Source organism: Muntiacus reevesi, chromosome 3, assembly GCF_963930625.1.
Source record: "Muntiacus reevesi chromosome 3, mMunRee1.1, whole genome shotgun sequence".
In the NCBI taxonomy this organism is placed as follows: domain Eukaryota; kingdom Metazoa; phylum Chordata; class Mammalia; order Artiodactyla; family Cervidae; genus Muntiacus; species Muntiacus reevesi.
In genome coordinates this window covers 124,920,781-124,945,096 of record NC_089251.1, presented here as the reverse complement: position 1 = coordinate 124,945,096, position 24,316 = coordinate 124,920,781, and the positions used below count along the sequence as shown (strand labels likewise).

At 44.3% G+C, this 24,316-nt stretch overlaps 1 protein-coding gene across 1 annotated transcript in view; it reads right to left on the bottom strand.

Moving 5' to 3' along the window:
- AP1S3 (adaptor related protein complex 1 subunit sigma 3) overlaps window positions 1–4,196 on the bottom strand; it is a 70,003-nt gene extending 65,807 nt beyond the window's left edge. Inside the window, exon 1 of the mRNA XM_065927631.1 lies at window positions 4,032–4,196. Within this exon, the coding sequence (XP_065783703.1) occupies window positions 4,032–4,142 (111 nt within the window). The 5' untranslated portion in view covers window positions 4,143–4,196. The remainder of the gene's footprint in view (window positions 1–4,031) is intronic.
- Window positions 4,197–24,316: the final 20,120 nt, after the last annotated feature.

Genomic DNA, 24,316 nt, shown 5'->3' with positions numbered 1-24,316 from the left:
CATCTCTACAAATGACATAATTTCATTCCCTTTAGTGGCTGAGTAATATTCTTTTGTATATATGTACCACCAACCAAAAGAACAATACATTCTAATTCAGTTCAGTTCAGACACTCAGTCGTGTCCGACTCTTTGCAACCCCATGAACTGCAGCATGCCAGGGCTCCCTGTCCATCATCAACTCCCAGAGTCCACCCAAACCCATGTCCATTGAGTTGGTGATGCCATCCAACCATCTCATCCTCTGTCATCCCCTTCTCTTCCTGCCCTCAATCTTTCCCAGCATCAGGGTCTTTTCAGATGAGTCAGCTCTTCGCATCATATGGCCAAAGTATTGGAGTTTCAACTTCAATATCAGTCCTTCCAAAGAACACCCAGGACTGATCTCCTTTAGGATGCACTGGTTGGATCTCCTTGCAGTCCAAGGGACTCTCAAGAGTCTTCTCCAACACCACAGTTCAAAAGCATCAATTTTTCAGCACTCAGCTTTCTTTATAGACCAACTCTCACATCCATACATGACTATTGGAAAAACCATAGACTTGACTAGATGGACCTTTGTTGGCAAAGTAATGTCTCTGCTTTTTAATATGGTGTCTAGGTTGGTCATAACTTTCCTTCCAAGGAGTAAGGGTCTTTTAATTTCATGGCTGCAATCATGCTAATTACAATATATTTAAACCTGAGACAATAAAAATGACACATCTGGTGGGGAGGGGGACTCACAGCAGGGTCTCCAGGTTCAGAGTTAGATATCTCCACCCTTACTCTTGGCAACTCCTTCTCACTGTTCCCATTTCTCTGTAATACAACAAGATTATGATGCACAAGGAAGCTTGGAATTACCTTATTTAAGAATAGAAAGGGCTTACACTGATGCAAACATGAATTCTGATAAAGGAATACCTTTACAGTTCAGTTTGGGAAGGTCTCTCTCTCAAGTCAAATGCAAAATCACATCAAAAACTCCTTGACTTTTTTGTAACATAAGTCTATTTTACTTTAGATAAATAACATATATTATGAGAATTGGACTTGCAACACAAGAAGGTGCTTACTGATGTTTCAAAAAGGGTCACCATTTCAGATTCTTTCAATGGGTAATTTCCCAGTTTTGTTCACAAAGTGATGTTAAAAGTCACCTCAACTTTTCAGAAGCATGATGACTACATAAAACAAAGTCCACATGCATTTTTATTAAGGGTGTCCCCAAAGCCTTTCAAACTTCACCCTGTAAATCCTCACTGATATCTGCTTGGTGATGGTGGTGGTCTACGTTATGTCCAACTCTTTGTGACCCCATGGACTGTAGCCCACCAGGCTCCTCTGTCCAAGGGAAAACAAACACATAAAGGAGCAAAGTTTTAAAATCCTCCTTCTTCCATCAACACTGGCAACCATGCAATAGTAAATTCTCCCCAGTTAAGTGTTTAAGTGCACTGGGCTCACAGCCAGTGGGGATCTCTGAAAACACAATAACCCTAGCTTTATTTCCCAAGGTAGAGATTTCTAAAACAAAAGCAGGGTGCAAAAGTACAAAGCTGATGCAAACAGAACTATCCAGCTACAAGCACTGCCCCTAGATGCAAAGTGTATGAGATTTCTGCCCTTGAAATGTAGATCACTGGCCCAGTGGAACCAAGGACCATTTTATGTGTGTAGGTACCAGCAGGATGCTGTGGTCATCTTCCAGTTTCCTAGCAGCAAGAGTCAGGAACGAAGCAGAACTAAAACAGGGAGTCACAAAGCAACCCTCACGAAAAAGCCTAGAGATGCTGGGCAATGGGGAGGGCCACTTACGCTTCTCTGCCAAGTGACAGCAACAAAAGATAGGAAGTGACAGTCACTGAGCACTTACAATGGGCAAAGCTGGTCTACCAGCTTTCACTTGCACTCATGCACAGAACCTGTCTGGGACTCTGTTCACTCTTAAAAACTCAGCCCCAAATAATAAAAATAAGGTATTAATTAAATAAAACAAGAAAGCAAAACATGTTTATATATTTTTAAAACTTCAGCCTCAAAGACTTTCTGTTTATGTAAGTTGTATTGATGTTTACTGTATTGTGAATTTAAGTACAGAAAAAATTTAGATACTTATTCATTCACTTAAAAACTATAGTCAACCTGTTACACATTAACAGAAACTCTTTAATGAACAGTAACAATATTTTCCAAAGGAAAAATAAATGAGAAGAATGGCATTGTTTTACATTTTGGCAAATTTCCTTAAAGTCTGGCTCAATAGAAGACAGCTGGACTGGCCTACTGCTTTTGCATTCACTCATCTGCACTCTCCCAGGTCAGGTTAACCTTGAGAAAACACCATGTTCACTCATGTAGGAATGAACATGTAAAGGGCAAATAATACCTTTGTGCTATTATGAAAAGAGTTTTGGCCTTCTGGACTTCTAAAAAACCTTGGGGACTCCTAAGTGTACCCAGACCAAACTTTGAGAACCGCTGCCTTATTAGTTAGGATCAATTACTATCTCCACTTTATAAATGAGCAAACTGGAACAGAGAGGTCAAGGTATGATCCAAGGACATGTTGCTGGGACAGGCCAGAGCAAGTAAAATGCAAAGAGCATAACACTTTCATTTGATTGCTTGTTGCAAGAACCAACTGAGATCATGAAGGTAAAGAGCTGAGAATCCTGCTTGGTTATCACAAGCACTCAAAAACATCAATATCTCCCATTGGGCAAGGTCTGATGAAAAAATAGGGAAACTGCACATTTTTTATCAACTCATCATTGACACCAGCAAGAAAAAATACAACTCCACTGCAAGTGTTGTCCAGAACTTGTACCAGCTTTCTGGATGGAAGGTTTTTGCAGCTCACAGACTCCCGGGCCTCACTCCATTCTTCGTGAGGCAAATGATGCAGTGTGCTGCACATATGTCACTGTGTTCCTTGGGAAACCTGAGCAAGCCAGGAGAGTTGCTCCATTATTTACAGGTTCCTTTTTGCACCATGCTGTATTTACAAGGAACCCTCAACAAACAACAATGGCGCCTCCAGTCTATGCAGTGAAACCTAGGAACCACCATCTGTGATCTTCTGGACCAGGAGCTCAGCACTCCGCTGCCCTCCTTGTCCATCAACTTTTGTAACCCTTGGCGCCTTCTTGCTCTGCCTGCAGCGGGTACTCAAGTCCAGAGTGCAGGCCACTTTTGTTCCTCCTTTGATTTGGGAAGTGAGCTCACCTGGGGAAGTGGAACTCAGTGCTGTTCAGAGCACTGCACGCTCAAAAGAAAAAAGAAAAACAAAAACAAAAAACTACCCTGAACAGAAGGCAAGAACGAGAGGCGCTTGAAGCTATCGCTTCCATCAACGGCAACCAGGATCTCTCACCTGGATCACTGCAGACTGGTCCCCCTCCACTCGACTGGAATAGAATCCAAACTCCTTAACTGGGCTTATGAGGATGTCTTATCTGGCACCTGCCTACCTGTCCACTAGAAGCAAGGGTTCCTCCTCTCTGGCCTTTGCTCTCTCTGCTCCCAACACCTGCAATGCCCCCCTAGGACTTCCAACATCTCAGATGTCACCTCCTCAGGGAGGCCTTCGCTTCCTGCCCCTCTTTTATACCTGCCTCTCCATCCTTGCATCCGGTTGTACTTGAGACTTCGGAGCACTTACTCTCGGAAGTTATCTCGATTTTACTGGTCTATTACTCATCTCCCTCCTTCCTCACCCTCCTCCTAGAAGATAAGCCTCCAACAGCTAGGGCTCCACCGGGTCCCCACGACGTCTCCGCCGCCCGGCACCGCGCCTGGCACAGACTGAGCGCTCAGCAAAAACGGTCGAATGAATGAAGCAGCGGCGCTCGGTGACCGCGAGGGACCCGAGCTGGCGTCCCCGGTGTCCCGGGCCGGGGTCGGGATGGCAGGGTGGGGGACCGCGGGGCGCTACGGGGCTGCTCCCCTACCGGCCGCGCGCCCGGCCCGGCGCGGCAGGTGCTCGGGGAGGGCGCCCGCACACACCCGCCGGGGTCCGCGCCGCCGCCCCGCTCTCCCGCACTCACCATGGTGGCCGGGCCGCCGCCGTCCCCGGCCGGCGAGGAACGAGCGCGGGGGACGCGAGGGCGAGACGCGAGCGCTGGAGCCGGCGCGGCTGACAGGTGAGGCGCCCGCATCAGACCATGGCTGCTTCCCACAATGCCCTCGAAGCGAAAGTTTGCAGACTCCGCCCCGCGCCGCGGCCCTCCCTCCCCTCCCGCTCCTCCCGCTCCCTCGCTACCGCACTTCCTCCCCGCCTCACCTCCCACCTTCCCCTCCTCCTCTCCCTCCTCCCGCTCTTCCCATTTCCTCATCCCTTCTCACCCTCCTTTCTCCTCCCTCCCCTCTCCTCCCGGCTTCCCGACTCCCTTCTTTCTCCTCCCTCCTCCCGCCCCGCCCCGCCTCAGATGGCCCCTCCCCGCCTCAGATGGCCCCGCCCCGTCCCAGGTGGCCCCGCCCACCGCAGATGGCTCCGCCCCGCCCCGCGCCGCGCGGGCGGCCCTAGGTGCGAATACACCTGCGCGCAGACCTCGGCATCCGGCCTGATGTGCGGTGCGCGGAGCACCAAGAGCTACGCGGGTTCCGCACTGAGGAGCCCTGCGCGGGGAGCGCGGAAGGAACTACTTCCTTGATTCACCCGCGCCGTGAATGTGATTTCATTCATTCCTCAAACGTTGATCAGACCTAGCTAAGAGATTTCCCCAGACACTTGCGGCGGGAAGTGTCACTGGTTGTCTTCTCCCGAACCACGTAAGGGTGGGAGCATTTGGTCGAGCCGGAACCAGAAGCGATCTCTTGCCGCCGAGTTTTGTTTTTGTTTTTTGTTTTTATCGTGTGTATAAAATCCAAGAACATAGGTCACTTTAAGCAGACCCGATTTTAAGAACTCTCTCCTAAGACTCTGGCGTGGACTTCCTGATCTTTCTTCTCCCCTTGGTTTTTCTTAAGCCTGGAGTTTCCCCCTGGGGCGTTAGGATTCTCCAAACCCTAAATTTTAAGTAGTGTTTTTGAGTGCATTTGTATGTTCTTTTGGTTGAGTTGTTGGTTTTACCAAATACCTAAAGAGATCTGTGACCCTGAAAAGGTTAAGAACCTTTACCTGAGTGGTTTCTGGAAGTCAAAACTGGTGAAAATCCTCCGATCTGCCTAGTACGGTGTGATCCAGCCCAGGTGATCTGGAGATATAAGCTGCATATCCCCCATGTGCTTGCTCCTTGGAAGAAAAGCTATGACAAACCTAGACATCGTATTAAAAAGCACAGACATTGCCTTGCCGACGAAGGTCCCATAGTCAAACATATTATTTTTCCAGCAGTCATAAAGGGATATGAGAGTTGGATCTTAAAGAAGGCTGAGCGCTGAAGAATTGATGCTTTCAAACTGCGGTGCTGGAGAAGAGTCGAGAATCCCTTGGACTGCAGGAGATCAAACAGTCCACCCTAAAGGAAATTAACTCTGAATATTCATGAAGAACTCATGCTGAAGCTGAAGCTCCAATACTTTAGCCATCTGATGTGAAGAACCAATTGGAAAAGACTCTGATGCTGGGAAAGATTCAGGGCAGGAAGAGAAGGGGCAACAGAAGATGAGATGGTTGGATGGTATCACTGTCTCAGTGAACATGAGTTTGAGCAAACTCCAGGAGATAGTGAAGGACAGGGAGTCGGGTGTGCTGCATTCCATGGGGTTGCAAAGAGTTGGACGTGGCTTAGCAACTGAAAAACATCAAGCCACCTCCGTGCATTGCTGAAGCCACATTAATCAGAGTCCTACACAAGGAGCACGGAGGATCCAGCTGGGAACCAGCAAGACACTTTCTTCAGAAGCTTATAACCACTTTTGGCTCAACAAATAATAAACAAGTAAATAAATCATTACAAAGATATGAGTACTAAGCAGGTGAGAACATTAGCAAGAAGATGAGTACAGGTTGCTGGGACAGGAACAGGGGAAGCTACAGTTATTTAGCTGGGGCACCTGGGAACGCTTCCCCCAGGGGAGGTGACATGAGATGTGGAGATGAGATGTCAGTGCGCTGAAGAAAAGGAAAAAAAAAAAAAAAAAGAATTGTCCTTCTCGAAGATCTCAAAGAAAACCTCTGTGGCTGGAGTTAAGTGAGAGGAAGTCAAAAGGTGGGCGAGAGGCAATGGGTCTTTCCTACCTTAAGGCAACTCGTGTACTAAAGCCCCCAAGACAATTGCAGTTTCAAACCTGGAAATTCTCAACATGCTCACTTCCTCCTTGTCCTGATGGCTTCCATCCTTGGTGTGCACGTGGCATCTGCTCAGAGTACTCTAGAATAGGATTATTTAAGTAATAATTAAAACCCGGGCTATGGGATGAGTTTGCCTCCTAACAGAGGATCGGCAATTTACTGTAAATTTAGAAGAGCTGTTTTCTTAGCAAATTCGACCCCCAAGGTTCATTTTCTTCCTACCTTGGGCATTTTGGGCTTCAGTCTAAACTTTGCCTCTCCTGCTTGCTATCTGACTTCAGGGCTCACCCCTGTCCCATTTACCTTGACCATTCTGCGAATCTTCTGCTTTAAAGATGTTGCCATTGGAAAGAGATGGGAATGCTAAAGGTGAGGCTTAAAGTTAAAGAAATCTTGATGCTTTTGTCATGACAGTTAAGTAAAAGATAAAAGCAGAAGAAAATTCGCTTACTATGTGGCCCAGACTAGGAAAGCTTTGGTTTGAGAATGAGAGCATCCTTTGTCTTCCCACATGACCTTGCTGAGATGGGCAGAGGATGCTCTCCTGGGCTGTTGCTCACTAAGGTTCTTCCCTCCAGATTCCCACATCACACCCTAAATCACTCTTGGGGCTGGACACTTTACATAAGTGGTCTTATCTGGCCCTCAAACAGCCTCCAAAAGAAGGAGTTCTTTGCCCACTGTACAGATGAGAGCCTGAATCTCAGAGGCATTGAGACCAAAGCAAGCACAGACAACTAATCAGAGGCAGAACTGAGCCTCGAATCAAGGCACTGAGGTTCAAGTTGATTTCCACTGAAGCTTCACACCGGTAGAGCCACACGGGACACACAGTGGGAATAAACAATGTTTATCCAGAACACCCATGGGTCTTAGTGGAATAGCATGCATTTTTGAGTCTTGATTTCCCTAGCCCATCTTTGCTCCCTTTTGACCTCCACAGCAGGTCCACTATTAAGAAGGCCAACCCCAGGGAGTACCCAGAGGCCCTGTAAATCAAGATGCTCTACTGGGGAGATGGTCCAGAAAGTGCCTTTGATTCTAAATCCGCTGTCATAAGCAGAAGCCAGGAAGCATGGTACATGACACATGATTCAGATCAGGTCGTCTGTGAGCTGATTCGTGTAATTCTGTGCACAAAGCCCTGGTATTAGGTCAACTCAATTTGTGAGTTTCACTTCTCAGTTGGCTCTATAACTGCACATTAACAGAAAGAACAGAGAATACAAAAGCCACCATGAGGTCCACAGAAGGGGAAGGAGGTGGAGTTACAAATCAGGGACATGATAGTGAAGTAAAACACTGATAGTCCATAAACCAGAATACCGACTGTCTGGAAATTGAGAAAAGTCAAGCTGCAAGTTTTACAACATAAAAGGAACAAAGGAGCAGCCAGCTTCAAAGCCAGCCCCACAATTCCTCCATGGCAGCATGCATTTGACAAAAGCCCCGCTGTCCTTCAGTGTGTTCCTATTAGTGTTTTAAGCCATCAACATCCCCAGTAATCCCCTCTGAATTGTCTAGGAATTCAACTTGTCATAGGGAAACTTGTGGTCTGAGGCCTTATGTTTTTAGAAAACTTTTCTTTTCAAAACTGGACTGTTTTATTCCAAAGAAAATAACCTTATGCAATGTATCTCTTAAGAATATTTTCATAACATTTTCAGTTAAAAAATAATATAGGTTCAGTGTAGGTTTGGAAAATACAGGAGAGGGTTATTTTAAAGCCTCATTCCTAATCTTACCATCAAGAAATAAACACTGTTGGAACTTCCCTGGTGTTTCAGTGGTTAAGGCTACGCCTGCTAATGCAGGGGACGTGGGTTTGATCCCTGGTCCAGGAAGATCCCACCTGCAGCAGGGAAACTAAGCCTGCACACCACAACTACTGAAGTCTGCACACCCTAGAGCTTGCACTCTCCAACAAGAAAAGCCACTGCAATGAGAAATTCACAACCAGAGAATAGCCACTGCTCATTGCAACTAGAGAAAGCCCTTGAGTAACAATGAAGACCCTGCACAGTCAAATGTAAAATATATTAATTAATTAGTTTTTTTTAAAAAGAAATAACCACTGTTATAGTTGGTGTATTTCCTTTTAGATTTGTATTTTACAGGCATAGAGGACAAAAGTGAAATTTAGTTTTTAAAACAAAAATGGGAATCCTAGCATATGTACTGTTTTATATTCTACTGGTTGTTTTTTTGTTTGGGGCTTTTTGGGGGGTGAGGGTAACAGTTACTGAACAAATATTAATTAAGCATCTGCTTTATGCCAAGAACTGTGTTGGCCCTTGGGCATAGAACAGTGAGGCAGGGGGAAAGATACGAATGGTCCCTCTCAAGATGAGTATGCAGTGCTATAGGGAAGCAACTTTTTTTAAGTAACATACATAAATATATAATTATCAAAAAGAGAAAGTGCTATGCAAACCTGTAAGAAATCCTGACGGACATTTACTTTCCTCTCCAGGATCCATTCACCCTGCTTCCTGAAATCCCAGTTTGGGTTTGGAGACCCAACATATACATAACTCTTCCCTTCAGGAATAGCACATGGCCTGACAGCATCCTGGCAGATCAGAGTGTTGTTCCCCAACAGAGACAGTGGTTGGTTCTGAAACAGGCATATGCTTGGAGTTAAGTAACCCAAACCATCAAGACCAAATTCTGGGGTATTAATTGGAATCCTCTTGGAGAAGTATATCCACTCTTCCCACTAGGTTTGAAGTTAAAGAGGAAGTTGGAGCCATCACAGCCATCTTAGCACCATGAAGAATGAACATCTCTTTGAAGCCATCACCAAAGAAATGGGTCCAAGAGACAAGAAAATAATCAGGTCCTCATGACACTTTTTGAGTCCTAGATCAAGCCTGAATTTTGCAGTTACCTGAACCAGTTTGGCTGGTTCAGTTTGACTGGGTAAGAGAATTCAAGGCATAAATGTGTCAGGCAAGGTTTCTCTGAGGAAAGGAGGTATAAGATGAGACCTGGGGTCTGGAGCAGGAAACAGGGTGAGGAAAGCAGTTGAAGGGGAGAAACAGCATGCACAGGGGCCTGGAGCAGATGAAACATCAGAACACTGGACAAAAAGCTTGAGTACATGCAGGGCCTCAGAGGTTGGATTAAAGATTCAAAATATGAGATCAAGAAATGAGAAGCCATTTAAGTCTTGCAAGTAGAGAAGGGTCAAAACTGTGGTTTAAAGATGTTTATTAACAATCCCACTTGCTGTGGTTTGGACAGCCGAACGGGTGGCAGACAAGAGAGGATTCAGAGAGACTTAAATGGTCTTTACAATGTTTCAAGTGAGAGATGATACAAGCTTCAACCAGGAAACTTGGTAATACATTTTTATGTAATATTATTTTGTGAGAATCTCTCAATATCAATTTCTAGTTAAACACACACATATACAGTGAATTCTCTGGTGGTCCAGCGATTCGGACTCTGCCCCTCTACTGCAGGAAGCATGGGTTGGATCCCTGGTCTGGGAACTTAGATCCTGCATGCCACAAGACAGGGCCAAAAAAAAAAATTTAATGAAAAATACATAATACTTAATAGTCCATTCTTGAGCTATTCATGTTCTAGTCCCTTATAAGAAACCCATCATGAAATTCTAGAAATCTAAGTCCTTACAACTAAATACTGAGATTGTTTCCACTTCTTATGTTATGAATATTACAATGGAAACCTGTACATAAAATTTTTCTCCAAGTTTCTGGTTACATCAGGATAAATTCATAAAATTCAAACTACTGTTACAAAGAACAAACCTTTTGAAGCCTCTCTCCATATATCCATCAAGAAAGAGTGTCCCAGTTTAGACTGGTCTACATTCCCACCAGTAACAAACAACCCAGATAACTCTTGAATTAAGAATAAATTTCAGAACTTGCCTGGTGGTCCAGTGGTTAAGAATCCACCTGTCAATGTGGTGAACACAGTCCTGGTCCAAGAAGATCCCATGTGCTGAAGGGCCGCTAACCCCTTGCGTCACAACCATTGAAGCTCTCACTCTGCAATAAGAGAAGCTACTGCAGTGAAAAGCTCTCATATCACAACTACAGAGTAGCCCCCATTCCCTGCAAAAAGAGAAAGCCTACTTGCAGCAACCAAGATCCCAAGAAGTCTAGAATAAATAAATGGATAAATAAAATAAAATAAAATAAAAGTTCAGTTTAAACAAGGTTGGGGCTTCCCAGGTGGATGCTAGTGGTAAAGAACCCACCTGCCAATGCAGGAGAGTTAAGAGACACAATTTCAATCTCTGGGTCAGGAGGATCCCCTGAAGGGAATGGCAACCCACTCCAATATTCTTGCTTGGAGAATTCCATGGACGGAGGAGCTTGGCAGGCTACAGTCCAAGGGATCACAGTCAGACACTACTGAGCAAATAGCATTAACTTACCTAGATCAGAGTCTGGACCTCTCTCATCTTCACGCTCACTTCCAAGTTTAACTGAGATGTGGCGTGAGTTAAGGTAGTGAGTGTTTCAAAGCCACTAGTGTGGTTTGGCACCAGTTTTTGAAGGGCACTAAATGGCAACCCACTCCAGTATCCTTGCCTGGAAAATCTCATGGACAGAGGAGCCTGATGGGCTGCAGTCCTTGGGGTCGCAAAGAGTCAGGCACGACTGAGCGACTAACACAACAATGTCAGTCAAGGGCTTCCATGGTAGCTCAGCTGGTAAAGAATCTGTCTGCAATGCAGGAGACCTGGATTCGATCCCTTGGTTGGGAAGATCTCCTGGAGGAGGGCATGGCAACCCACTCCAGCATTCTTGCCTGGAGAATGCCCATGACAAAGGAGCCTGGCAAGCTACAGTCCATGGGGTTGCAAAGAGTCGGACATGACTAAGCACACACAGCACAATGTCAGTCAAATAATTCCTGTTTCACTTTTAGACAAGAGTCTATTGATGTTTTTATAGCGGGGGCGAGGATGTCAGGAGTGGGTGCAGTGGAAAAGGTTAGCAGCGTGTGGCTGAAACAAAGCTGTCCTTGAAAGAGATAAACTTGAAAAGGTATTTGGCTGCAAGGCATAAGGACATGCTGCCAGGAGTTGTTCAAACTAGATCCCAATCACGTGGGACCGTAAGTGTCCTTGTTGAGATTTGAAGAGAACCTAGTAACTTGGCCAAGAAATTCAGTGTGTGAATGTGATTTAATTTACTGACATGCATGTGAATTAACACACATATGCATACACACACACACACACACACACATATTCCAATGAAAACAAAATTTCCACAAGCAGTTCCTTCAGGTAATGTCTTTTATTGATTACTGAGAAAGCAGTACACAAACTTTCAAGTTATTTCCATTTCTATATAAGTGTGTTTCCAACATGTTTTTAATGCAGTAGGGATTTATGAAAAGAGGGTGTAAACTCCAGAGCCAGAGCTGTAGTGAGGTTAGGACTGATCCTTAAGGAAGATGGGAAAGCCAGCAAGTCAGATGCTATAGGTTCACTGTCACCCCTACAAGTTCTTGGTGGGGGTACTTTGCGTAGGCTCCTCCCTCTTTGGGGAAAGTCCTGGACTGCCGAGCTCTATTGGTCCCTCCATAAGTTAATTACATCTATTTTCTCTAGAGACCACAAATGGGCTTTAAAAGCATAACTACGTGCATATCACTAAGAGTGGGCTGCTCTAACATCCCATCTTGACATACTGAAGGATTCGTGCAGATATTGCAAATCCACGAGAATGTGAAATTATTAAAGAATGAGGCAAATATCCCTGTGGTTACCTGCATCTCTGCCTTAGAGGTTTAATGGTACTTAACTAGATGATATATTAATACATATTGATTAATACTATTCAAATATTTCTTTATCACACGGTAAATTCCATATTGTCTTTAGAAAATAAAAAAGGTACAAAGTATGCATTTGTGTGTGTGTGTGACTAAGCAAAATGTTTCCTGATGGCTATTGAATTCTTAAAAGTAATCTTTGGAATCTGTGAATAAATGACTTACTAATGTCATCAAAGAAGATTTGTCAGGAAATGAATAAGGTTATTCTTTTTTTTCTGATCATAATGGCAATTTGGTTAAAGGCTAACTAAAGTAAAAATAAATGGAAGGGGAGGAGTAGTTCCTGGGTTTCTCATCTTGTTAATCTGGTCAAATACAAGATACTTCAACTAGAGTAGGCTGATGGTTATCACTGCTTCACTGAAGGAGAAAAGAAAATGGAATGCGGATACAACTTGACATTGGCTGGCAGTTACAATTACCATTAAAAGTGCAGCATATGTCACTGTAGTGGATGCCAACTAAGCTCAAGAGCCTTTGAAACAATTCCTTGAGAGCTGGCCTTTAATCCTTCAGTCGTGTTCAGAGACTTGCCTTCCAGGTCTTGGTTACAAAGGATTGGCATTATTCCTCACAACACTGCACTTTTGTCTGACTTATGCCACTATTTTCTCCTTACTTATTCCCACCCTACTTTGGAATTCTAAATGCTCAAACAACTGCCTTGCTCCAGGAAGCTCTTGTGGCCGCTCACGATATCCAGTGGTGTAAAGCTGATGAGTTGCCTAAGGCATAGATGTGATGTTTGAGCTCAGATTTCTAGCTGGGGAGGAGGGGCTTTCGCTGAAGCTTAATGCCACAGTGGTATCATCATTACCAAGTGAAAGTGTTAATTGCTCAGTCATGTCCGACTCTTTGCAACCCCATGGACTGTCCTCTGTCCATGGGATTCTCCAGGCAAGAATATTGGATTGGGTTGCCATTCCCTTCAGAGAATCTTCCAGACCCAGCGATTGAACCCAGGTCTCTTTCATTGCAGGTAGATTCTTAACCATCTGAGCTAACAGGGAAGCCCATCATCATTGCCAGTCTCCTCTGAAATATACTGGACTCCATGGTTGATATTTAAATTTCATATCAAGCGGAGAATCCTCAGTCCTGTTGTTCCTGATAAGCAACAACCTTTGGTTTTGTAGGATTTAGTCTAACTCCCGAGGTAATCCTGTGGTCATGTGTAGGCTGAGCATACCTACAGAGTCATTAGATCCATGTATATGTTGGGCAAAGAACTGAACCTCAAAGTCAATGACTTCAAAATCCAGGTCAGGTAGTGGAGAGGGTGATGAAGAGTTAGAATCACCTAGTCCTCAAGTGAGTTGGGACAGAAAGAGTGGAGAATTAACATTGCCCAGGGAAATGTGCTAGGATTGTCTTACAGAGGAAGAGTTTCTGCAATCAGATGCCCTAAGTGCAGGTCTGATCTCTCTTCTGACCCACCAGGTGAATTTGGGCAAGATGCTTAACCTCATTGCACCTCATTTGCCTCATCTCCAAAGTGCAGATAATCATCATCATGCCTCCTAAAGGGATTCATAGGGAAATGGGATTCCCTGGTGACTCAGATGCTAAAGAATCCGTCTGCAATGCAGGAGACCTGGGTTCAATCCCTGGGTTGGGAAGATCTCCCAGAGCAAAGGGAATGGGTACCCACTCCAGTATTCTTGCCTGGAGAATTCCATGAACAGAGGAGCCTGGCAGGCTATGGTCCATCGGGTCACAAAGAATCGGACATGAATGAGTGACTTTCACTTTCACTAAAGACACTGACTATAGACCATGGGGTCGCAAAGAGCTGGACACAAAAGAGCTGAGTGACTGGGCATAGGATTAAAAAGTCCACACTCAATAATTATAGTTGCTGCTACTAGTAGAAGTAAAGTTAATTAGTGTTAACTGTATCTTTTTATAATTAATTAATTTATTTTTTATTTCTGGCTGGGCTGGGTCTTCGTTGCTGCCTGGGCTTCACATTGCAGTGGCTTCTCTTGTTCTGGAGCACGGGTTCTAGAGTGCAGGCTTCAGAAGTTGTTGTTCATGGACTTAATTGTCCCAGGGCATGTAGAATCCTCCTAGACCAGTGAATCAAACCCAGGTCCCTTGCACTGGCAGGCAGACTCTCAACCACTGTGCATGCATGCTCAATCACTTTAGCTGTGTCCAACTCTTTGTGACCCCATGGACCATAGCCCACCAGGTTTCTCTGTCCATGAGATTTTCCTGGTAAGAATACTGGAGCAAGTTGCCACGTCCTCCTCCAGGGGATCTTCCCAACCTAAGGAGCAAATCCAAGTCTCCTGCATCTCCTGCACTGCAGGCGGTTCTTTATTGCTGAGCAATGGGGAAGCCCCTCAACCAGTGTACCACCAGGGAAGTCCAGCATTAACTTTAGTTAAAAGCTGCCTTATTTCCTCACTGATCAAGACACCTTTTCCAAAGTCTGATGTGCCTTCTTGAAAGCATGTTTCACAGGGAAAAAAAATTAAGTTAAAAAAAAGCATGTTTCAAAGCCATGGAGAGAGCTGAGTGGGGTGACATGGTAGCTCCGTGTCTCCAGTCAGCTTACCCCCAGCAGTGCAAGCCACACTTGACTTTCACACAAAACTCAGGCAATAAGCAGAGTAATAATCTGCACACACAAGCAAGACTTGGGTGATCACATGGTCTAAGAGTCTTTAGGGTCAGTGATGTCAATGCCTAGGGGAGATGATCACCTAAGAAAATGTCAGCTCACTGTCTGTTACATTCAGGAACTTGTGAGAGAATGCTTTCCTTCCTTTGTTGAAAGAGATCAGGTTCTCTGCCTTCGAATTTCTGCCCTTATAATATTATGCCATCAAAATACCTAACTACATGCTGGCTTTTTTTAAATAATAGTAATAATTAACATTTACTAACTGCTTACTGTGATTCTGGTGGAAGGCTTTAAATGTATTGCCTTATCTAATACAGTTATCCATTGATATGGGTTATATGTTTATAATTGCATTTTTGTTGAAGTGTAATTGATTTACAATGTTATATTAGTTTCTGGTATACAGCAAAGTGATTCACTGTGTGTGTGTGTGTGTGTGTGTGTGTGTGTGCGTGTGTGTGTATTCTTTCATTTTTGGCAGTGCCTCACAGCTTGTGGGATATTGTTCCCTGACCAGGGTTTGAACCCGGACTTTCAGCAGTAAAAGCACAGAGTCTTAACCACTGGACCACTAGGGAATTTCTGTTTTTCATATTCTTTTCCATTATGACTTGTTACAGGATATTGAACGTAGTTCTCTGTGCTATATAGTAGGACCTTGTTATTTAACTATTTTATATATACTGGTGGGTATCTATTCATCCCAAATTCCCAATTTATCTCTCCACTGCTTTCTCTAACATGTGTTTTCTATGTCCGTGAATCTATTTTCGTTTTGCAAATAAGTTCATTTGCATCATATTTTAGATTCCACATAAAGTGATATCATATGATATTTGTCTTTGTTTGACTTTCTTCACTTAGTATGATAATCTCTGAGTCCATCCATGTTGCTGCAAATGGCATTATTTCGTTCTTATTTATGGCTGAGTAGTATTCCATTGTTTATGTATACCACATCTTCTTTATCCATTCATCTGTTGATTAACGTTTAGGTTGCTTCCATGTCTTGGCTATTGTAAATAGTGCTGCAATAAACACTGGGGTACATGTATGTTTTTGAACTCGAGTTCCCCTAGATATACGTCCAGAAATGGGATTGCAGGATTGTACATTTAGATTCTGTTTTACACAGTGGCTGCACCAGTTTGCAATATAGGAGGGTTCCTTTTTCTCCATACCTTTTCCAACATTTATTATTTGTCAATTTTTAGTGATAACCATTCTGAGTGATGTGAGGTGATACCTCATTGTAATTTTGATTTATATTTCTCTAATAGTTAGCAAAGTTGAGCATCTTTTTACCTGCCTATTGGCCAACTGTTTGTCTTCTTTGGAGAAATGTCTTTTCAAGTCTTTTGCTCATTTCTTGATTGGGATGTTTTTGTTGTTGTTGCTCTTGTTGATTTGTATGAACAGTTTGTACATTTTGGAAATTAGGCCCTTGTCAGGCTTTTTGCTATTATTCATCAGTACTCTACATATAGTATTAGTAGGTACTAGATAATGGCTATTAATTTTGTCTTTAATACAAACGTACGGCCCTTTTCATCTAGTATTTTAAGACGTGGGTGAAGCAAACAACTAGCCGGAATTCATTCAGCCGTGAGGTTTTCTATGCAGGCTCAGTCCCTTCTTTATCTATTTTCTTAAACCACATGCTTTTCCTCTCTGGCTACTCATTTCCTCTCTGGTCACACTTGTTTCACTCTTGTTTCTACCCTGGTCGCACATTTTGAAAAGTACTGAGATTGCTCCAGATAGTGTGTATTTTGTTATCTCTCCTTGTACATGAGGAAACTGAGGCTCAGAATGATGAAAAATTGTTAATGTCACCTCAGTGGTAAAGTGCAGATCCGGGGTTCAGATTTGGGTAACTGTGGCTTCTAAGTTCATCATCTTTCCACTAAGGTGCTCTTTCAGCGCCCAGCACGTGTTTTATCCAGACTTGAGACTTCCTTTAGTCTTGTCCCCTTCACTCCCAACTCCAAACCTCCCAGTGTTTTAGAGGACAATTCTGTGTTTTGTTTTGCCACACCACATGGCATGTGGGATGTTAGTTCCCCAACCAGGGATTGAACCTGCACCCCTTGCTTCGGAAACTCAGAGTCTTAACCACTGGACCATTGGGGAAGCCCTCAGCCACAATTCTGAAGAGGCTTCCCAGTCCTGCACACATCGTTCATACCCTTCTTCAGCCTGAGGTATGCAGTCACCACCTTAGACATGAGTCAGAGTCCCAAGGATGGGAAGGATGAACTCAAACCCATGACAAAGGTCCTGTGGTGGGAAGCTATGAGAACTCTGGCCCTGCTCACTAGAGTCACTAAACTCCAAATTTCGGTGGCACAGAAGAAGTGAGGAAGGCCCAAGCTAATCCCCCCCTGCCTAGAGAAACACAGACTCAGGATCACTGTTCCAAGGCCTAGAGTGAGGGCTCAGATTCTACTACAGGCTTTGATTTCAGTCCTGGTCTCACCACGCACTAGCTCTGCCACCTTGAACTGATTGCCTAGCCTCTCTGTGTCTCGGTTTCATCATCTGTAAATGGAGGTATAACATCAACATACAATTCAGTTTTGTTGTGACCATGAACCACAATAATCGTACCTGAAAAATATCTAGTGTGGTGCCTGGCACATAGTTGTTGCTGTTTCAATCACTAAGTCATGTCTGACTCTCAGGGACCCCATGAACTTTGGCACACCAGGCTCATCTGTCCATGGAATTTTCCAGGCAAGAATACCAGTTTGTTATTCAGTCACTAAGTTGTGACTCTTTGTGACCTGACAAACTACAGAGCACCAGGCTTCCCTGTCCTTCACTCTCTCCCGGAGATTGCTCAAAGTCATGTCCATTCAGTCCGTGATGTTACCTAACCACCTCATCCTCCACCGCCCCCTTCTCCTCCTGCCCTCAATCTTTCCCAGAATCAGGGTCTTTTCCAGAGAGTTGGCTCGTCACATCAGGTGGCCAAAGGACTGATGCTTCAGCTTTAGCAGCAGTCCTTCCAATGAGTATTCAGGGTTGATTTCCTTTAGGATTGACTGCTTCCCTGGTGGTTCAGATGGTAGAGAATACTGGAGTGGGATTGCCATTTCCTCCTCCAGGGGATCTTCCTGCCCCAGGGACTGAACCCAAGTCTCCTGTGTCTTCTGCATTGGCAGGTAACTCTTTACCACTGAGTCACCTGGGAAGCCCATGGTACATAATTCAGTTCAGTTCAGTTCAGTTCAGTCACTCAGCCGTGTCTGACTCTTTGTGACCCCATGAACCACAGCATGTCAGGCCTCCCTGTCCATCACCAACTGCCGGCGTCTACCCAAACCCATGTCCATCGAGTCGGTGATGCCATCCAACCATCTCATCCTGTTGTCCCCTTCTCCTCCTGCCCTCAATCTTTCCCAGCATCAAGGTACTTCAAAAAAATTAACTGTTTTGGGGACTTCCCTGGGTTTCTCTGGTGGCTCAGATGGTAAAGAATCCGCCTGCAATGCGTGAGACCTGAGTTCGATCCCTGGATTGGGAAAATCCCCTGGAGGAGGGCATGGCAATCCACTCCAGTATTCTTGCCTGGAGAATCCTCATGGACAGAGGAGCCCAGCAGGCTACAGTCCATGGGGTCACAAAGAGTCAGACGTGACTGAGCATCCAGTGGCTAATACTTCATGCTGCCAGTGCAGGCGGAGCAGGTTTGATCCTTGGTCAAGAACATAAGATCCCACAGGCTGTGCAGTGCAGCCAATAAATTAAAAAAAAGAAACAGTTCTTGTTGATACTAAATGTTTGTGATTTTTTTCTTAGGTAAAAACAAAGATCTCACTCAAACTTTCTGTCCCCCAAGACCAGTAGAGAATTTGGAGTTCTGAGTTTGCCCTCTGTTCTGGCATCCACACACAAAGGCAGTTATTTTTCAGTTCACTTCTGTCTGGAACACTCCCTAATAGGAAGCTCTCCCCAAGAGCACCTCAAAGGCAAGGCACAGGCTACCCCTCACTTTCTCTCCTTTTTTTTTTTTTAACCCCTCACTTTCTAACATAAATGATTAAAGACCTCACAGCTTGTGAAGACCCCAAAGTCACTTCCTTATTGACAAGCACCACATCCATACGCCACCATTCCTTTCTTTGCTAAGCCCAATTTCACTATTCTGTATTTTGTCCCTACTGTGTGCCAGGCACTGAGTTAGGTACATAAGTTCCATTGGATGAAACAGACAGCATCCCAGTGGATTATAATCTAGTGGAGAATGGAAAGTAACCAGTATGCCAGCAAAAACACTATCACTGGAAATTGTGATAAGTTCTATGATGGATAAAATCAGAGGCCAGAGTGTAACGGGGAATCTACCTAGAAGGGGAATAAAGGGAGAGACTCTATGATGAAGAGACATTTAACCTGAGGGCTGAAAGGGGACCTGCCAGGTAAAGGGGAAGGGAGAGAACAGGTGAGTGCTTGGAGGGACAGAAGGAAGGCAGGTGGAGCCTGAACCACCGGGGAGTAGAGCATTTGTGAGGCAGGAGATCCTCCAGGTTCCACTTTTACAACTGGCCTCCTGTTTGCACTTCATGGGACCCTAAGACCTGAGCTTCAGGCTGAATATTTACAACTAGTCTCCTGCTTGCATTTCCTGAGAGGGGAGATAGGAGGGCTCCAGGTAAGGCATTTACCATCAGCCTCCTGTTTGCATTTCAAAATAGAAATAACAACAGAAACAGGGTAAATAGACAGTCTTTCTCTCTTGTAAACATCTTAAGATAACAGTCAAGGCAAGAACAAAGAGGGACAAAACCCTGTTTTTGTTTGTAAAGGATTAAGGGATTGACATTCTCCCTCCCCCCACTTCTTGGGGCAAGGGAGACACTACACATGCTAGAAAGGCTCTTTGGGGTAAAAAGTCAGAATAATGCCAGGCTTCCTCCCAGAAGCCTTCCTGTCAAGATCCATCTTGGCTGAGGAGTGAGTGCTCTGCTCAGGAGAGAATCTTAAGATAAATTAGCCAGAGGGGGACAAAACAAGATGATTGGCCTAAAGGAAGAAAAAGACCCAATAAACTGTCCCCTTATACTATAGCCATGAAATTAAAAGATGCTTGCTTTTTGGAAGGAAAGCTATGACAAACCTAGGCAGCATATTAAAAAGCAGAAACTTTGCCAACAAAGGTACATGTAGTCAAAGCTATGGTTTTCCAGTGATCATGTACGGGTGTGAGAACTGGACAATAAGGAAGGCTGGGTGCCAAAGGACTGATGCTTTTGAACTGTGGTGTTGGAGAAGACTCTTGAGAGTCCCTTGGACTACAAGGAGATCCAACCAGTCCATCCTAAAAGAAATCAACTCTGAATATTCATTGGAGGGACTGTTGCTGAAATTGAGGCTCTAATACTTTGACCAACTGATGCAAAGAGCTGACTCATTGGAAAAGATCCTGATACTGAGAAAGACTGAAGGCAAAAAAGAAGGGGTTGCAAAGGATGAGATGGTTAGATAGCCTCACCAACTCAATGGACATGCATTTGAGCAAACTCTGGGAGATAATGGAGGACAGAGGAGCTTGGCGAGTTGCAGTCCTTGGGGTTGCACAGAGTCAGACACGATTTAGTGACAGAACAACAAGATAAAGGATTTAAACTTCCCAAAAGCATGACTCGCTCTCTGAGTTTGCCTGTGGGTCTTTCTGCATGTACTTTTCTTTTCCAATACACTTTTTCCTTTTCTCCTTACCTTCTGCCTCCTCGCCTGAATTCTTTCTTGACAAGGCAGGCAAGTACTAGGGATCCAGGCCCTAGCTGCTGGCCTCTGTGGTCTAATGGTTTAGGATTCCTGGTCTGGGAACTAAAATCTTGCTCTCTGCTACTGCTCACTGACATTTGCTGCTGCGTGTGTTCCAAATCAGTTGGAGAATTCTTGGTCCCAAGTGAGGCAGGCCTTGAGGACTCTGGTAGAGCTAGAATTTTATTTTTAAAAAACCTTAATTCTTTTACCTTTCTAAACAAAATGGGCCTTAGGAAGCACTGCTATCAATAAAGCTAGTGGAGGCCGTGGAATTCCGGTGGAGCTATATAAAATCCTAAAAGATGATCCTATCAAAGTGCTACAGTCAATATGTCAGCAAGTTTGGAAAAACCAGCAGTGGCCACAGGCCTGGAAAAAGTCAGTCCTCATCCCAATTCCCAAGAAGGGCAGTATTTAAAGAATGTTCAAACCACCGGACAACCGCATTTATCTCCCATGCTCATAAGGTCATGCTCAAAATTCTGCATTCTAGGCTACAGCATTATGTGAACCAAGAACTTCCAGACGTCCAGTCTGGGTTTGGAAAAAACAGAGGAACCAGAGATCAAATTGCCAACACTGGATCATAGAGAAAGCAAGGGAACGCCAGAAAAACATCTACCTCTATTTCAGTGACTATGCTAAAGCCTTTGACTGTGTGCTGTGCTGTGCTTTGTCCAACTCTTTGTGACCCCATGGACTGTAGTCTGCCAGGATCCTCTGTTCATGGAGATTCTCCAGGCAAGAATATTAGAATGGGTTCTTTTGCCTTCCTCCAGGGGATCTTCCCAACCAAAGGATCAAACCCAGGTCTTCCACATTGCAGGCAGGTTCTTTATCGTCTGAGCCACCAGGAAAGCCCAAGAATACTGGAGTGGATAGCCTATCCCTTCTCCAGGGGATCTTCCCAACCCAGGAATCAAATCAGTGTCTCCTACCTTGCAGGCAGATTCTTTACCAGCTGAGTTACCAGAGAAGCCCTAAACATATCTAAAAACACTTCATTTGGAGAAAGATGTTTTCATACGGTTTGGGTGAAAATGAAGCCATCCGACAGAACCGTGCCATAACCACCACCACCACCAAGTGCAGACTTCCAGGCTAGAATCCTTCCCGAGCCCATGGTTCCCGCTTGCCTCTTTCCGGTCCAGGACCTGGCCACACTCCGTGTCACACGGTCATCACTGGGTACATCTTCTGTTTGCTGTTAGTGTGAGGGAAGAAAGCCTGGATCTGCCTGCTTTTCCGGGAACGGGGGCACCGGGGTCACGGGTACCGAGTCTGGCTGCACAGTGTACCCCACGAAGGGGGGAGGCAGGTACTGCCCCTGATGGGGCACGATCTGGCTTGCTGGCAGTTGAGCACGATGTTCATGGGCATGTTCATGTACACGTTGTTCATGGTGCCCGAGGAGGGCAAGCAGCAGTTGGTCTGGGACCTGGTCAGGGGTGCCTGGGACCCCAAGTTGGCCCTGGAGCTGGACTGTGTGGATCATAACAAACTGTGGAAGACTCTTAAAGAGATGGGGATAACAGACTATGTTACCTGTCTCCTGAGCAACCTGTATGCGGGTCAAGAAACAATAGTTAGAACCTTGTATGGAACAACTGACTGGTTCAGAACTGAGAAAGGAGTACAACAAGGCTACTTACTGACACCCTGTTTATTTAATTTATATGCAGAGCACATCATGAGAAATGCTGGACTGGATGAGTTACACGCTGGAATCAAGATTACCAGGCAGATATGTGGATGATACCATTCTAATGGCAGAAAGTGACAGGAATTAAAGGACCTCTTGATAAAGGTGAAGGAGGAGAGGGAAAAAAGCCAGCTTAAAACTAAATGTTAAAAAGGCTAAGATCATGGGCATCCAATCCCATCACTTCATGGCTTTCTATTGAAAGGGAAAATGTGGAAGCAGTGACAGATTTCCTCTTCTTGGGCTCTAAAATCACTTCAGATGGTGACTGCAGCCAGAAAATAAGAAAAAAATTGCTTCTTGGTGGGAAAGCTATGACAAACCTAGACAATGTGTTAAAAAGCAAAGAGATCGCTTTGCTGACAAAGGTGCGTATAGTCAAGGTTATGGTCTTTCCAGTCACCTGTGGTTGAGACAGTTGGACTATAAAGAAGGCAGAATGCCAAAGAATTGATAGTTTAGAACTGTGGTGCTGGAGAAGACTCTTGAGAGTCCCCCGGACAGCAAGGAGATGAAAACAATCAATCTTAACAGAAATCAACCCTGAATACTCACTGGAAGGACTGATGCTGAAGCTGAAGCTCCAATACTTTGGCCACCTGATGTGAAGAGCCAACTCCTTGGAAAAGACCCTGATGCTGGGAAAGATTGAAGGCAGAAGGAGAAGAGGGCGACAGAGGATGAGATGGTTGGATGGCATCATCAGGGCAATGGACATGAACTTGGGTAAACTCCGGGAGATGGGGGGGCACAGGGAGGCTTGGCATGCTGCAGTCCATGGGGTCACAAAGAATCAGACACAGCTTGGTGACTGAACAGTAAGAAGAGACAAATGGAGAGATTTCTCTGGGCAGTCCAATGGTTAAAACTCTGTGCTTCCAATGCAGGGGACAGGATTCCATTTCTGGTTGGTGAACAAAAACCCTACCTGCCACAGAAGGCAGCCAAAAATTTTTAAAAATTTAAAACAAAATGGCACCCAAGTCTCATTAGTTCCAGTGACTAACAAATTCATGAACAGAATGTTTGTCCCCTACCCCTTTCTCCCCTCTCTGAATCCTTTTATAAATGGTGTCACCCATCTCAGCCCTTGGCAGTGAAGTTATTTGCTTACCTGAGCCCCCCCATAAGCAACCCAAGAAATCATTTTTCTTGGAATAGGGAGTTTTCCACATTTACCACTGCTCCCATATGTAATCACTGAACATTTGCCCACATAGTTCTCTTGCATTAAACTACACTTCCAGGCAAAAAGAGGAGTGTGCATATTAGCCCAGAGCTTGATTTATGGTAAAATGAAGCTCTCAGAGGAATAAATAATCTTTTCTGTCTCTGCTGGATTTAAAGACTAGATTCTAACAGTCTTAGGAGAGTAAGGTGTTCGTATAGCTTTCAAAGACCAAAAGAGTGAGCTGATTTCAGCCAAAACATGGCAGGAGAGACCCCGTGTGTTCATTTTGAGTAATAGCTAATGGCATGAACCTGGTTTTCCCCTGATTAGAAACAGAAAGAATAAACCAGGAGCTTGGAATGAACACAATCCACTACTATACATGACAGATGACTGATGGGGACTTGTCTAGTCCAGGCAGCTCTACCTAATATTCTGTGATAACCTGTATGAGAGAAGAATCTGAAAAAGAATGAATATATGCATTTGTATAACCGAATCACTTTGCTGCACACCTAAGACTGACAAAACATTGTAACCAACTACATGCTAGTAAAATTAAGACCATTTTAAAAAAGTGAATGGACTCCAGTTACATGCCTGACAGAGAGTAAGAATGTAATCAATGTTTGTTAAATTGAAATTCATTGATTTGAATACTTAGATTAAAAAATCACAAAAAAACACAGACATTTCTCCCTAAATTTTATTAATAAAAATAAGTGACATTTCACATTAAAAAAAAGAAAATGATAGGAGTTAAGTGTAAAAATGTCCTTTATGTGCCAGAGCCATTCTTAAGAAGTTTTTTTTCTTTTTCTGTAATTAGTTGCCACATTTCCAAATACAACTTAATAAACAAGAAAGTTAACTCAGATTCAGTGGCACTAAGAAATAGGAAGTCAGCCTTAAAAATGCATTCCAAAAAAAAAAAAAATGCATTCCAATATACATTAGGTGCAGACAAGTACTGTTTGATTCTGCTTA